General features: G+C 42.2%; 1 protein-coding gene across 1 annotated transcript; it reads right to left on the minus strand.

Moving 5' to 3' along the window:
* Window positions 1-2,791: 2,791 nt before the first annotated feature.
* On the minus strand, window positions 2,792-12,713 carry LRRC32 (leucine rich repeat containing 32). The gene is made up of 3 exons (XM_010182272.1): window positions 12,434-12,713; window positions 9,001-9,091; window positions 2,792-4,732 (listed from the first exon to the last, which is right to left on the minus strand). The coding sequence occupies exons 1-3, from the start codon at window positions 12,454-12,456 to the stop codon at window positions 2,792-2,794; spliced, it is 2,055 nt and encodes a 684-aa protein (XP_010180574.1). The 5' UTR covers window positions 12,457-12,713.
* Window positions 12,714-12,796: the final 83 nt, after the last annotated feature.

Consider the following 12,796-nt stretch of genomic DNA (forward strand, 5'->3'; position numbering starts at 1 on the left):
GGCTTAGCAACATCAACAGAGGCAGTTGCAGAGATTTTATGAAAGAGCAGTGAATGAAGGTGTAAATTTAAGTTACAAAATCACAGTCAAAACAGTCTCATGCCAACTAATTAGGACAATGAGGCTAACTAGTGATGTGTAATGTGTGAGTAATGTCTATGTTTGATGCAGGATCAGGTATTTTGGCACATGGGCTTCTTGCAGGCACAGAAGAAGAGAGGGGAGGCAGGAGTTGTACCCCTGTTTGGTGGAATAATATCACGGAGAGCTCCCATTTCTCCCTGTTTTCCCTCTCTTTGCTCTTTTATTCATAATTTTCTTTCCCTTACACACTTCATCCCATCCAGAATAACAGAACTGGCTGGAGTGGGTTAATGTCACTTCTCAGTTTCTTATGCTGCTAACAGAGAAATCCAAATGAGCCATGCTGCACTTCACTCCTGAGGCTTATTCCTCGAGAAAGCTGTTTCTGCTCCCAGGGAAGTCAATGGAAGTCTAATTAGTCCCAGATGTTTAGTAATAACAAGCGCTTCCTTTTTGGTAGAGCCAAACAAAAGCAGTGTTAAAACCGTTAATTAAATGGGTTTGGCTCTGTCATCAGGTTATTAACTAATTCCAGTCATGGCAGCCAAGCTAATACTGGTTCTCAGAAGGAGATATAATCTTGTGCTCAGAACAAAAGGCATGAACTCAGTGTGTGGCTAAATTAACCTGTGTCTGGGCACACAGATCGGCTCGCTTTCACACCAAGGGAAAAGCTAACTAATTTCAGCATTTGGCTTCCAACAAATCCCTGGACAAGCATTCTCCTACAAGAATGAGAGCATGAGCCAATGGGTAACGTTGGCTTTCGCAGATATTAGATGAGGACCTATTGCTGCTGGCTGTGAAAATGGTTGCAGTAGATCTTCTTGTTGGCCATTGGTTGTACTCTAAAATATGGAGCAGCTGTCCCTGCTTCAGGACCAGAACTTAATGGTCTAAGGTGGAATCTGAACACTACAGAAAAATAGGAAGACATAGCTTTTCATCTGTGAAGCATTCCAAGTTGGTGCTTTAATATATTCACAACCCTGTGCTTTTTACAAAATTCAAAGGTATTTTTATTGTACAAAATTCCACAGTGGAAACTACCAGCCAGTTCCTCACATAACTGTTTTAAAAATATAATCATACATCTCTTTGTAGTGTGTTAATCTTGACATTCACTAGCTGGAAGAAACAGAAGTGAAGCAGCAATCTGAGTTATTTATCTGGAGAGGTTTTGGTTTGACCTCTGTTTCTCTTATGTGGCTTAATGTACGGTTCCTGGCATTAACAGAAAACCTGATATAGCTCCTTTTGAAGCCATTGGACCCAGTTAGGGGGTCAAGGTCCCACTGTTGGTGAGCTTCTTTTCACTTCAAAAGGGTGACTTTGCTGTCAGATATGGGACATAACATATGTCAGTGTCAGCCTTTAGCAACTCAACAGGTTGACCATGACCATCACAGAATGAGGACCTGCATAACTTTTCTTGCACCCAGTCCTCTAGACCATGATCTCTTTCTATGGAGACACAGTAGACATCTGATCTGAGTAAAGGCCCAGGACTAGGTTCCCTGTCTATTGTTTCACACAGGTATCTTTAAAACTATTTTTTGCTGTCTAATGTCCTGTGACCTTTAAAAATAGATACATTATTATTTTGCATTGAAACCATATGCAGTGAATTTCCAACAATTTTCCTTAGAAATATAAACTTTTCAGCCCAATGTTAGCTGGCTGAAACTCATTCTCCAAGATTTTTCTTTTAAAAAGTGTTCACCCCAGAGCTGAATTTCTTCACATTAAACCCAGTTAAATATGTATTGCACGCGAGGGGTAAATTTCTCCTCTTTGAGTTTAACTGTGGACCTGTGACCTTCTGAGCAGATCTGGGTAATGCATAGTGCAGCTGTATCATGCCTGAGATTTCTCTTACATCCCTCATGGATATTAAGTGCCAAGATTAATTAACTTCATCTACCTTGAGTGTCTTGCCCCAGTGCTGCAGCGATGTACTACAAGCAAAGGGAGGTATTCAAAGAGGTTCCTACCACCAAAGTCTTTGGTTCCCATGGTCAGCTGTGGATTTTCTAAATGGCAGCCATGAGCTCAATAGACACAAACTGTGATTTCTTTTTTTAGCTAAATTTTCATTGTTTTGGAAGTCATGGGAGATTTGCAACCAGTGTCAAGGACTGAAAAATTGTATATTGGCCTGCCCTGGCATTGGCTTGTATGATTTAAGTTTGAGAAGGGTTAGGAGCTGTTACTTCTAACCGGTTAGGAAAAACCACAGCTCAGCTCAAAGCACTTAACTTTGAGAAGTGCTTTCCTATTCAGTTGATGTCATCAATGACTGTCATTAAAAGGTGATTCAGCTACAATGCTAAATTTGCATAATGTCTTGTGAAGGTGTCATCACAAAGTATCTCTGAGCTTAGTGAAAAGACTCAAGACCTTGGAGGGCTTTTTCTTTCTAAAAATCACATCTACATCAGAAGAACAGCAGGGTTTTACTGTGATCTCTTCTGCCACAGTATAAACTTTTTAAGCAGATCTGCTTGAGAATGAAGCAAGTGCAAAATTCGGCAAATTCTCCTTTCAGTCCCTGCAACCCAGAGCACTAGAGTGGTGCAGTCCAGGGTCACTGCGAAACCATCTTAAAATCCACAGTTAAACATGAAAGATGAGAATTTTTCCCTTCATTTCTAAACACCAGCAGTGTAGCACCTGACTTCTTCGGTTTTCAAGGCATTTTGTGTTCCTATGCTTTAAACTGCTGGCTAAAGTTTTGCCTGCGGAAGCAAAAAAATGAACCCACACCAATGATGATCACAGATAAAACCAACACAAATGTTAATATAATAAGGAAGTTGATTTTCTTCAGATCCTCTTTTTCACAGTCTTCTGGTCTAATGTTCCCAATGTACATTTCTTCCTGGTACCCGAAGTTCTGAGTGTGCTGGCACATTAAGTGCTCCACGTTGGGGATCTGGACATTTTTGTTCTGGATCATTAATGAAAGCCAGATGTTTCCACAGCAGTTGAGTGGGTTGCCAGTGAGATACAAGTTTTTAAGGGAATTTTCTAATGCTAAAATATTGCTGTTCTGTAATGTACTAAACCTATTGTTCCGTAGGTCCAGAACTTCCAGTGGAGAGTCACTACCCCACTTAGGCAGCCAGTTCAGCTGATTTTCAGAGAGGTTTAAATATTTAAGGTGACTAAAACAAGGCAAGTCAATATTTAAATCTATCAGGCTATTGCCATGTAAATACAAATATTCCAGAGACTTTTCCAGTCCTGATAATGCTTTAACTTCTATTTTCAGTCCTGGGTTCATGGAGAGATCCAAGACTATCAGAGGTGTCTTGTAGAAAGTGTACGCTGGTAGGATGCTCAGCAAGTTGTCTGCCAGGTACAAGTACTGGAGAGTAGAAGAGTCAACAAACGACACACAACCATTTTCCTCTCCAGCAAGTCTTTGCTTAGCTAATCCTGAGTACATGCTGCAAAGGCTGACATTATTGCTCTGTAGATTAAGCAGCCTGAGGCTAGGAAGACTTGAGAAGATATCAAATTGTAAGGTCTGAAGATGGTTGTTTTGAATATAGAGCTCCTTCAAATTTGACAGTGTGCCAGCATCTAGGAGAAGGTTCTGCAAAGCATTGTAGCTCAAGTCGAGGACAGTTAGGGAGATCAATGCACTGTCATAAGTTACTGCAAATGCCTGAAGACAGTTTTTACTGAGATTAAGAGTGTGAAGGGACAACATTGATTCAAAGAAATCATCCGGAATGGATTTGATTTCATTATAACTTAAGTCTAAATATACAAGCTGGGATAAATAAAGAGAACTTTTGTTTCTACTTTGCTTCTGGTCAAGAAGATGAAAAGAAGCATCTAGCCATTCATTTTCCATGTAGTCCATTTTATTATGAGTGGATTCGGCAGTGAGCTGGATTAAATTCTTTGATAAATTCAGAGTTACCAGTTTATTTACCTGGGGGAAGACTGGGAAGTGAAGCAGTTTGTTTTCACTCAGATCTAAACATCTTAAGCTATATTCATCATCTGACATTGTGGTGTGGAAGGTCTCAATGCTATTCCTGCTAAGGTCAAGTATCTCCAGCTGCCTGAGGTTGAAATCAGAGATGCAAGTAATTGAATTCATGGAGAGATTGAGTTTGGAAAGGTTCACTAGAGTCTCAAAAGCACCTTCTTCTATTTCCATGATGATATTACTCTGAAGATCTATCTCCACAAGATTGGGAGATCCTTGAAACATCTTCTGTGATATCATTATAATACTATTGTCTGCCAAGGAAAGATACCGCAGTGCTGGAGCTTGTTTAATGAAATACTCAGTCATCCCATTGTACAGACTGTTGTGGGACAAGTCCAGTACTTCCACCTTGGGTAAAAGTCCAATCCCCTCTGTCCCATTCTGAGCAAGCTCATATAAGTGGTTGTTGGCTAAATTTATTTCCAGCAAACTCGTCATGTGTGCAAAAACTCCAGGCGTGATGAAGCTTATCTGATTAGAGCTTAAATCCAGGCACTGGAGGGAACTGTAAAATGATAATGACTTTTCAGGGATGCTTTGAATCAGATTTCCAGACAGATCTATTTTGTTTACATTCAGATGGAGCTCACGGGGGATTTGGTTAAGGTCTTTGTTATGGCAAAATGCCTGCAAGTTTGCCTGCCAGAAAAAGAAAGAAAAGAGGTTGTCACATGACAAATCAAAAACATCTTTGCATGAAATATAAAGAATATAGCATTCAGCATCCAGGCAGATCCGTCTTCTGAAACACTGATCACACTATTTTCTCTGAGCATTCAGACTGCAAGTAAAACAATCTTAGAGCTTCTTTGCATCTAACAGCACTCATTTTATTTTAAAGACATTTCTGACTTACCACGGTAGAGAGGTTTATTTACATGTGATGCCTACTAGATGCCTACTAGAAAAGCAATGTATAAGGATCCTATGGCACAAACCCCATCTCTCCCTCCTTAGTCACACCCTCAGATATTTCACTGTGCCTTCCTTTAGCCATGTCTTAGTTAACCTTATGAAAACACCCACAGAAGACACCAGTGAAGAGAAAAATAATGTAAAGCCATCTTTTGAAAGGAAAAAAGCTGTTATGTGCAGTGAGGGTCAGTACAATTCTCAGCAGCAAGGCAGAGAAAATTCTCAAGTGTCAGATCAGTGAAATTCAACTTCTAGATGCAAATCTTTTAAATTGCATCTAGGACTGAATCTGTGTCCAGAGCAAAATTTAGAGTGTGTGTTAATAAGGAACACTGGAAACATGAATATGAACATCCTTGCATAAATGTCAAGCTGCATTTTGTTATTAAGGAGAACATACAGCAGCGGGAGGAAGTGGAATGTGAAAGGCTTAGGCAGCATTTAATTTACTGGAGGAAAACTCTTGTTATGAATGTATTTGGGTGACTGGGTCATGTACTGTTCGTAGAAAGATCAGAAAGAAAAGAAAGGGAAAAAACAGTTGAATCTTAACTTCTATGGAGAAGCATGGAGATTCCATGACGCAAAGCTTTTCAGACATTAACAAAACATTAAAAGTGAAAAATACTAAAAAACAACTGTTTTGAGTGAACGTTAGGTGAATGAAGTGGCAAGTCTGTTTAGGAGAATTGGGGCAATAGTCAGCATTTTGTGAATCTCTTTTGCATCATGTGAGCTTTGGAGACGGCACAAAAATGTGCCAGAGAAGAGTCAGTGCTCATCCAAACTCTAGATATACACAGGCTGCTCTGCCATCCTTCCCATGATACATCTTTCCCAAAGAAATGACCTATTAAAATCTGAACCCCTTCCTTTTTTCCCTCCAGCTCACTCAAATCTCCTCCAGCTAAACAAATTTAAAAAAAAAAAAAGATAAGGGAATTTTCTGATTTCTCTGGTTTTCTCTGACTTTATTTCTTTCCTGCAAACCCACTGTAGAATTGCTCATTTTGAGCCAAAATGTGCATGGAGTTGGGCTTATCTCCGAGGCCCAAATAACAGAGCAGGTCTCTTCTTGCTTGGTTTGTGGAAGAGGGAGAGGACAGAAGGATGCAAAAGCCCAGAGTGAAAAGGAGCAGCTGCATTGCAGCCTAAGGGAAATGCCAGGTTTCTTCCCACACTTTGAGCCAGATCTCAACCTGTGTTGAGCACCCTCCACTCCCTCTGGGTACCCAGCACCTCAGCAAACTCCTGATCCAGCTCCCATTGCTGCCAAGCAGCTGGTTTTCACTGAAGTCAGCGAGGAAGAGGTCAGTCCCAGTTCAGCATGTATCTTGCACGATGGGGCCCTTAATCTGCATTCACTGAACCCTCCCAGTGATAAAAGGAACTGATAAAATCTATATCTCCCACTGTCTGCCATGTGTTCCTGTAACATTTCCCTCTTCATTTTTTAAAAACTTTCATTCCTTTTCACTGACTATTTTGATCCTCACTGAATTTCTTATCTGGTCTGTTCTGCACCATCTTTTCTCCCTCAAGGCTCAAACTGCATGATTTTCATTCTCATCAGCATCAGGAAGAAAAGTTGAAGCATGTCTCAGCGGGACAGAGCAAACAGCATCTGTTTCGCCTGTATCTCCCTTCCTCCCATCCCATAGCCCAGTGAGTTGGCAGCCTGAGGCTGGAAAAGAGGTTTTTGCCAGTCTCATGTTCTGACTTCATCATCTCTGCCAGTGCTGCCACCAGTTCATCTGAAGTCCATTGACAAGAAATACTGCAGGGTGGGGAGCACTTGGTCTCTTCAGTGTTTGGTTCCATTCAGGTGCTAGTGAAAAAATGAACCAGTAGCTCAAAAGCTGAGCATCAGTTGGATTCTGACTCCAGTTCTTCACTGCTCAGTACTGGGTGGAAAGTGTCATCCACCTTAGTAAGAGCCCTACAAACAGATCAGCTGGATCCAAGCCCCCACTCATGTTTTCCTGTATCAACTCATGAGCATTTGAAGCAAGGACTTCGGGCTGGAGCCTCTTGGCAGTGACTTATGTTTGCACAATGTCCATGCTCACGCTCTAGAAGAGCTGCCCAGGCAGAGGCTGTGAGCTACACAACCAAATCTTAGCAATTTGCCCAGGTACCACTTGCCAGCAGACTTATTATGCACGTGTTCTTGCACAACCTCACTGCAAGATAATGTGTAATTTGCTAAAACCCCTTACTTTCTATGAATTGTTTGGAAGCTCCTTCTTTCCCAGTTAATATGAATCAGAAACATCTTTCTTTGGGAGGTAAAACATGAACTAGTGGAAGCCCCTCTCCTCGAGTTAGGAAGAACTTCCTGACATTTAAGCTATGCCTTGTCTTGCAAATGGGCAGATGTGCAGTAACTTGCATAACCAGTGTAGCTCACTGCTGTCTCAGGAGTATCATAGGGGCTGTTTACTTTCTAAAAAATCCTCTTCTACAAGACTTTAGTTCAATGACAGGAGCATTAGCAGTGAGCCAGAGGGGGCACAGGTTTCTGACTCATGTCTTTTCCAGCAGATCTGGGCTAGAAAGTTTCCATTTCTGCGCCTTTGCTATTCTAAAGGTGGCAGCACAGGGAAAGTAAAAAGGCTGTGAAGGAAAATCATCATGTGAAGTAAGTGGGACTCCTGATGGACCCATCAGCTAATCCAGTAGCTCCATATTTCTTCAATCTGTGTGGAAATGTGTTTGGATTTACACCCTGCTCCTTCCATTGGACCAAACACCCAGCAAAGGAAGAGGAGCACAGCATCATCAACATTAATGATGTTGAGCTGTTAACTTATACCAGATGAACGTCCCAGCCCCCGACTGCAGCCTGTTTTCTGCTGGGGACAAATTTATCCCAGCCTCTTTGCCTAGAGCCTTGGGTTGTTGGCTTGATCAAAGCAGTTTACAGTGGAGCGGTGGAAACAAACATGTGTTTACTTCTCAGCAATCAGCCTGATCTGTGACCAATCAAGAAATGGGATGGGGCAAATCTGCTTGGATTCTTGCATGTCCCACCCCACTTTCATGTGACTATGATACATGGGACCCAAGCTGTCATATTTACAGAGGCTTCATCAGTCTTCCCTCTCCAGGCAGTGCACTGAGCCACCCAGTCACCTTCCCAAGATCTTTTTATATATATACTAGGTCTTAATTTCTCTGGAATTCAGGAAGTGCTGCAATACAGCAGGGTGGGCAGGAATGGAATGAGTCCCATAAGGGAGATGTGTACAGCTAGCATATTATTTTTTTTCCCTATTTTGGAAATTTTCAAGGATTTGTGCTGAACAGCCTCAACGTTAAAAAAAAAAAAAGACAAGTATTTTTAAATGGTCTGTTACAGTCAGCAGCATTTGGATGGTGAAGGGAGCAAGTTCAGTTGTGAATAACATTTATAATACTGTACCAGGTGCTTGAAAAATTCAAGAAGTAAATTCTGTACTGGAGCAAGAGGCTTTGCCACATCTTTTACCTCCAGCTGAAGTCAGGTACAGCTCCCCGGGCAGCCATGCTGTGTCAGGGCAGAGGAGGTCAGTCTCCCTGTTATTACAAAAGTGCTGGTATAGATGTATTTCACAGAAGAGACTTTATTTAAAGCACAAAAAACTCAGGCTTGGTATAAAGGGGTTGATTTTAGGTCTAAGATCTTTCTGTGTCTCAGTCAGAGAATACCTATACAGTTTTGGGAAAATCAGGTCAAATTTCTTTTATCCAACTCCCCTTCAGAAAACAATGGAGATAATGACCCTTATTTCCCCATCCTCTTATGTGCTGTCACTGCAGCAAGGACATAGCCTGCGAACAGCCTGCTGAGCCTCCACTAACCCAGCAAAGCCCACCTCTGCCATCACGTAGAGCCTGGTCTTGGGGGGGTTCCTTTTTCAGAGACCACAGCTGTTTGAACAGTGCCTGTAACAGGGGTGTCCCAACCTCATCCAGGATCTCAAGGAGCTCAAGTAGGGAGACAGTCTTACCACTTCACAGGATTTCCCCTTTGTGGGCTGATAGTTAGAGGTCCCTCTGTTCACCACTGCCAGGAAGAAGATGATGTACAGTTTCATGGTTCTGCAAGAAAAAGTAATTATGGTTAGATTTCAAATGCGACACAGCAGCCAATGCATAAGAAAGGTAGCACCAAGTCATCTTCTAACATGGATGATCTCTTCTCCCAAGTAACAAGAGATAGGATGAGAGGAAATAGCCTAAAATTGTGCCAGAGGAGGATTAGATTGGACATTGGGAAGATTTTTATTTTTTTTTTTCATTAAAAGCATTTTCAAGCAGTGGTACAGGCTGCCAAGGGAAGTGGTGGAGTCACCTTCCCTTGAGGTATTCAAAAGATAAAGCACTTAGCGACATCTTTTAGTGGTGGACTTGGCAGTGGTATGTTAATAGTTGGACCTGATGATCTTAAAGGTCTTTTCAAACTTAAATGATTCTATGATCCTGTGGAAAAGCACATATGCAGTGCAATAAACCCATCTCTGAGCCTACAGCACTGATGGCCTACCTATTACCTTTGCATCCCTTTGAGCCTTATAAGAAAAAGAGATTTATATGAGGACTTCACAGGCATTTCATGGGACTGCCTGGTGTGATTTCAGCTGGTACCTACATGACACCCAGGCCCAGAAGCCCAGATGCTCAAGCTGGGCAGTGTGTCTGGCATCACTGGGACACAACCACAGAAGACCCAGCGAGACCGAGACCTTCCAGAGCCACCTCACTCTCCCCGTAGAGGCAGCTCAGGTACTTTCAACTGGGCTGGAATTCTGGGTGCCAATTACTGACCAAAGTGAATGGGTGCCACTCAATCCATTCGGAACAGTTTCCATTTCTATCTACAGCATTTTCTACTCTCATCCCAGAGTGTCAAAGAGCTGTTACACACTCATCCAAATTTGTTAATATAAACAGCTTAAGGAATGAACTGAGTTTTTTTTCTCCAAATGTTATTTTTCCATTTTATACATCTCAGGCATGGGCAAGCTTTTAAATACATTTCAAAGCAGATGCCTTAAAAACAGACAGATACAAAACGGTATGGATTTGTATGAAATAGGATTGATCAGAGTTTAACTACTTGGAAAGCACTCCAGAAAAAAACAACATAGAAATAACTGAAAAAAAGAGCAAAACACTGGGAGATCTGTCACTAGGCAATGTGAGAAAAATGCGAATGAGACCAAGGGAAGTATTCATCCTTCAGATGGCTTATTTCTAGATGGAAACTAATAAAGTTGCTGGCTGTGGTCACCACTGACACAACCTCCAGATATTGGTTCTTTATGACAGCCTCTGTTGTAAACATGGCAAATCTGTCTGTATTTGTATAGCTTCTTGCAGATAGATTTGAGCTAGTCCTGCCCACATCCAGAGCTGGTAAGACTCACCAGCTCCCAACCGGAAGCCTTGCAGCAGTGCTTAGCTAGCACTGCTCTTAAATCTTTCCAGCAGCAAGCCTGTATCTAACAAGCTCCAAGCGCACACCAACCCCATACGCATGTGCCACCAAAAATCGTCACTAACGTAATGTTTTTCAGTGGCTCCCACACACAGAGCATCAGGAAGCTGGAGATGAAAGAGATGGGATCATACCCAGCTGGTTGGAGGATCCTTTGCTTAGTCACTGTTTGAGGGATGCATCTGATGGCCATGCTTCCACTCAGCAATGGCAATTGCTGAACAGCTATGCCAACAGCTTCACTGTGGGAACTATCCTTCCACTTTCTAACCAGAGAAAAGAGTTGAGCACTAGAAAAGGAGAAACTGTGGAGGTTTAGACCACAACTGCTCTATTTTCAGATTGCATATTCATTCCAGTTCAGAGAAACAGACAGTGATGGATCATTATCTGGGACCTCAAGGTGAAAGAGCTTGGAGTTCATCTGCAGTGCTCGACAACAGAATCAGAAGTCTGCTCCCCTCCACTAAAACAAGACCAAGAATGTTCATTCTTGACCCCTTAAAATATTTACAAAACACACTGAAATCATCCTACGGAAGGAGTAATTCCTGATATAACATATGTAATATCTCTGCTGCTCCCTCTCTGTTCCTCATTCCCCAGGCTTAGAGGAGTAGGTGCCTCCTCTAAGGAGGAGAAAATTAGTTTTATCATTTAAGTATTAGTTTGCTGGAACTGAGAGAAAAGACAAACATACTGATGATTGCAAGGATTTACTCAGAGCAGAGATTTACTCAAATGGAAATTATTTCTGTTTAAATCCAATGAATTAAGCTCATGAAATCTCCATGGATATCACTCACAACAGGGCACCACCCTGATCGACAGCATGCATCCCGTATAGCCTGCGATATCCTCTCTCATCACACTGCCAGTGGAAAGAATGGTCCCTTTGCTTTTAAATAGCAAACCTGACACAATCCAGGGTCTTAACATACTTTGAAACTAAATTATAAGTTTATAAAGCAACTGGGAAATTGATGTAGTTGAACACAACCCCACGATTTAATGGCTTGCTGTGTAAGGCAGGTCTGTAGTAAGCAAGGATGCAGTCCCTCAAGGTGCTTCTAAGGTGGCTGTCACACCCTGAAGCACCAGAACGTGGTGGTCTCTTCCACTGTGAGACCACAGGGACACCGTCCAGAGAAGAGTAAGCCACTCCTCATGTGAGCTCATGGCTCACAGGACCTCCATTGCCCTTGGTGTTACCATCACCACTAAATCCTGCCTGCTGGCACTGTTGTCTCTAACCACAGCGTACAAGAACAGCTGGGAGCTGCAGCAACAACTCGGCCTAAAGGAGCTTTTATTGCTCTGAGGCTTTTCCAGAGTTGAAGCAGCTTCATGCTTGATGCCACTTTGCTCCCACACAAATCGCAGCATACTTCAGGGCTGGATGGATCTTCCCGTCATAGTACTTCAAAATTACCCAGCATCATCCACAGCTGAAAAATGCAGGTGATATCAGTGTGTAACACACCCAGGGAATTTTCTTAAGTGGGTCAAATACTTTAGGATCCAGAAAAAAGCATGGTACCCAAACCACATCAGCATATCCACTTAACAGATGGAAGGGCAAAGGCAGAGGAGAGCACTGATTTGCCCTAAGACACATTTGAAATCATGAAAGATTTAGGGTTTTATCCCAGTTTGCCATGTTCCCACTCCAAAATGATATTTGTCTCCATCTCTCTTACCATATTAACCTTGAAACCACTTTATAGATCTTGCTTATAGCTAACAAATTTTCCCCAAAGGTAATTTTTGTTACAGCTTAGACAATTAACAGAGACTTTCCCCTGTGTCAAAGAGAAGTTAAATGTGAGAGAATACACAAAACACAAACCAAGCTCCCCAGGGTATGATCCTTTTTCACACAAGACTCTTTGCTGCTGTGTTAGAGCCTTCAGGGTTAAAAAGAGTGCTTATGCCATATTTACCTTGCTTTAAGGGTTTCTCGCATCCCCAGACACTGCTTGTCATCTCTTTAAAAAGCATATCCAGCTCCTCAAAAACAGCTCAGTCCTGGTACCGAAGAAATTGTTCTTCAGCTTCACGCTCACCCATTCGGGACACCAACAGGCTCACTCGTAACTTCATAACGAAGGCATTTTCAGGGAAATAACCTTATTTGGAACAGTGTCTGCTTTAAATTACATTGCTTGTCTTCCTCCGAACTCCTCTCCAGGCTCTCGCTGGGTCCTAACCACCGCTGTGCTCCGATTAATGTTCCCACTAATCAGAGTGCAAGGGCAGTCTGCTAGGAGGATGGGGGTTCAGTTTCAGCCACAATGCACCTGACG

Source organism: Mesitornis unicolor, unplaced genomic scaffold, assembly GCF_000695765.1.
Source record: "Mesitornis unicolor isolate BGI_N332 unplaced genomic scaffold, ASM69576v1 scaffold6434, whole genome shotgun sequence".
Taxonomy (NCBI): domain Eukaryota; kingdom Metazoa; phylum Chordata; class Aves; order Mesitornithiformes; family Mesitornithidae; genus Mesitornis; species Mesitornis unicolor.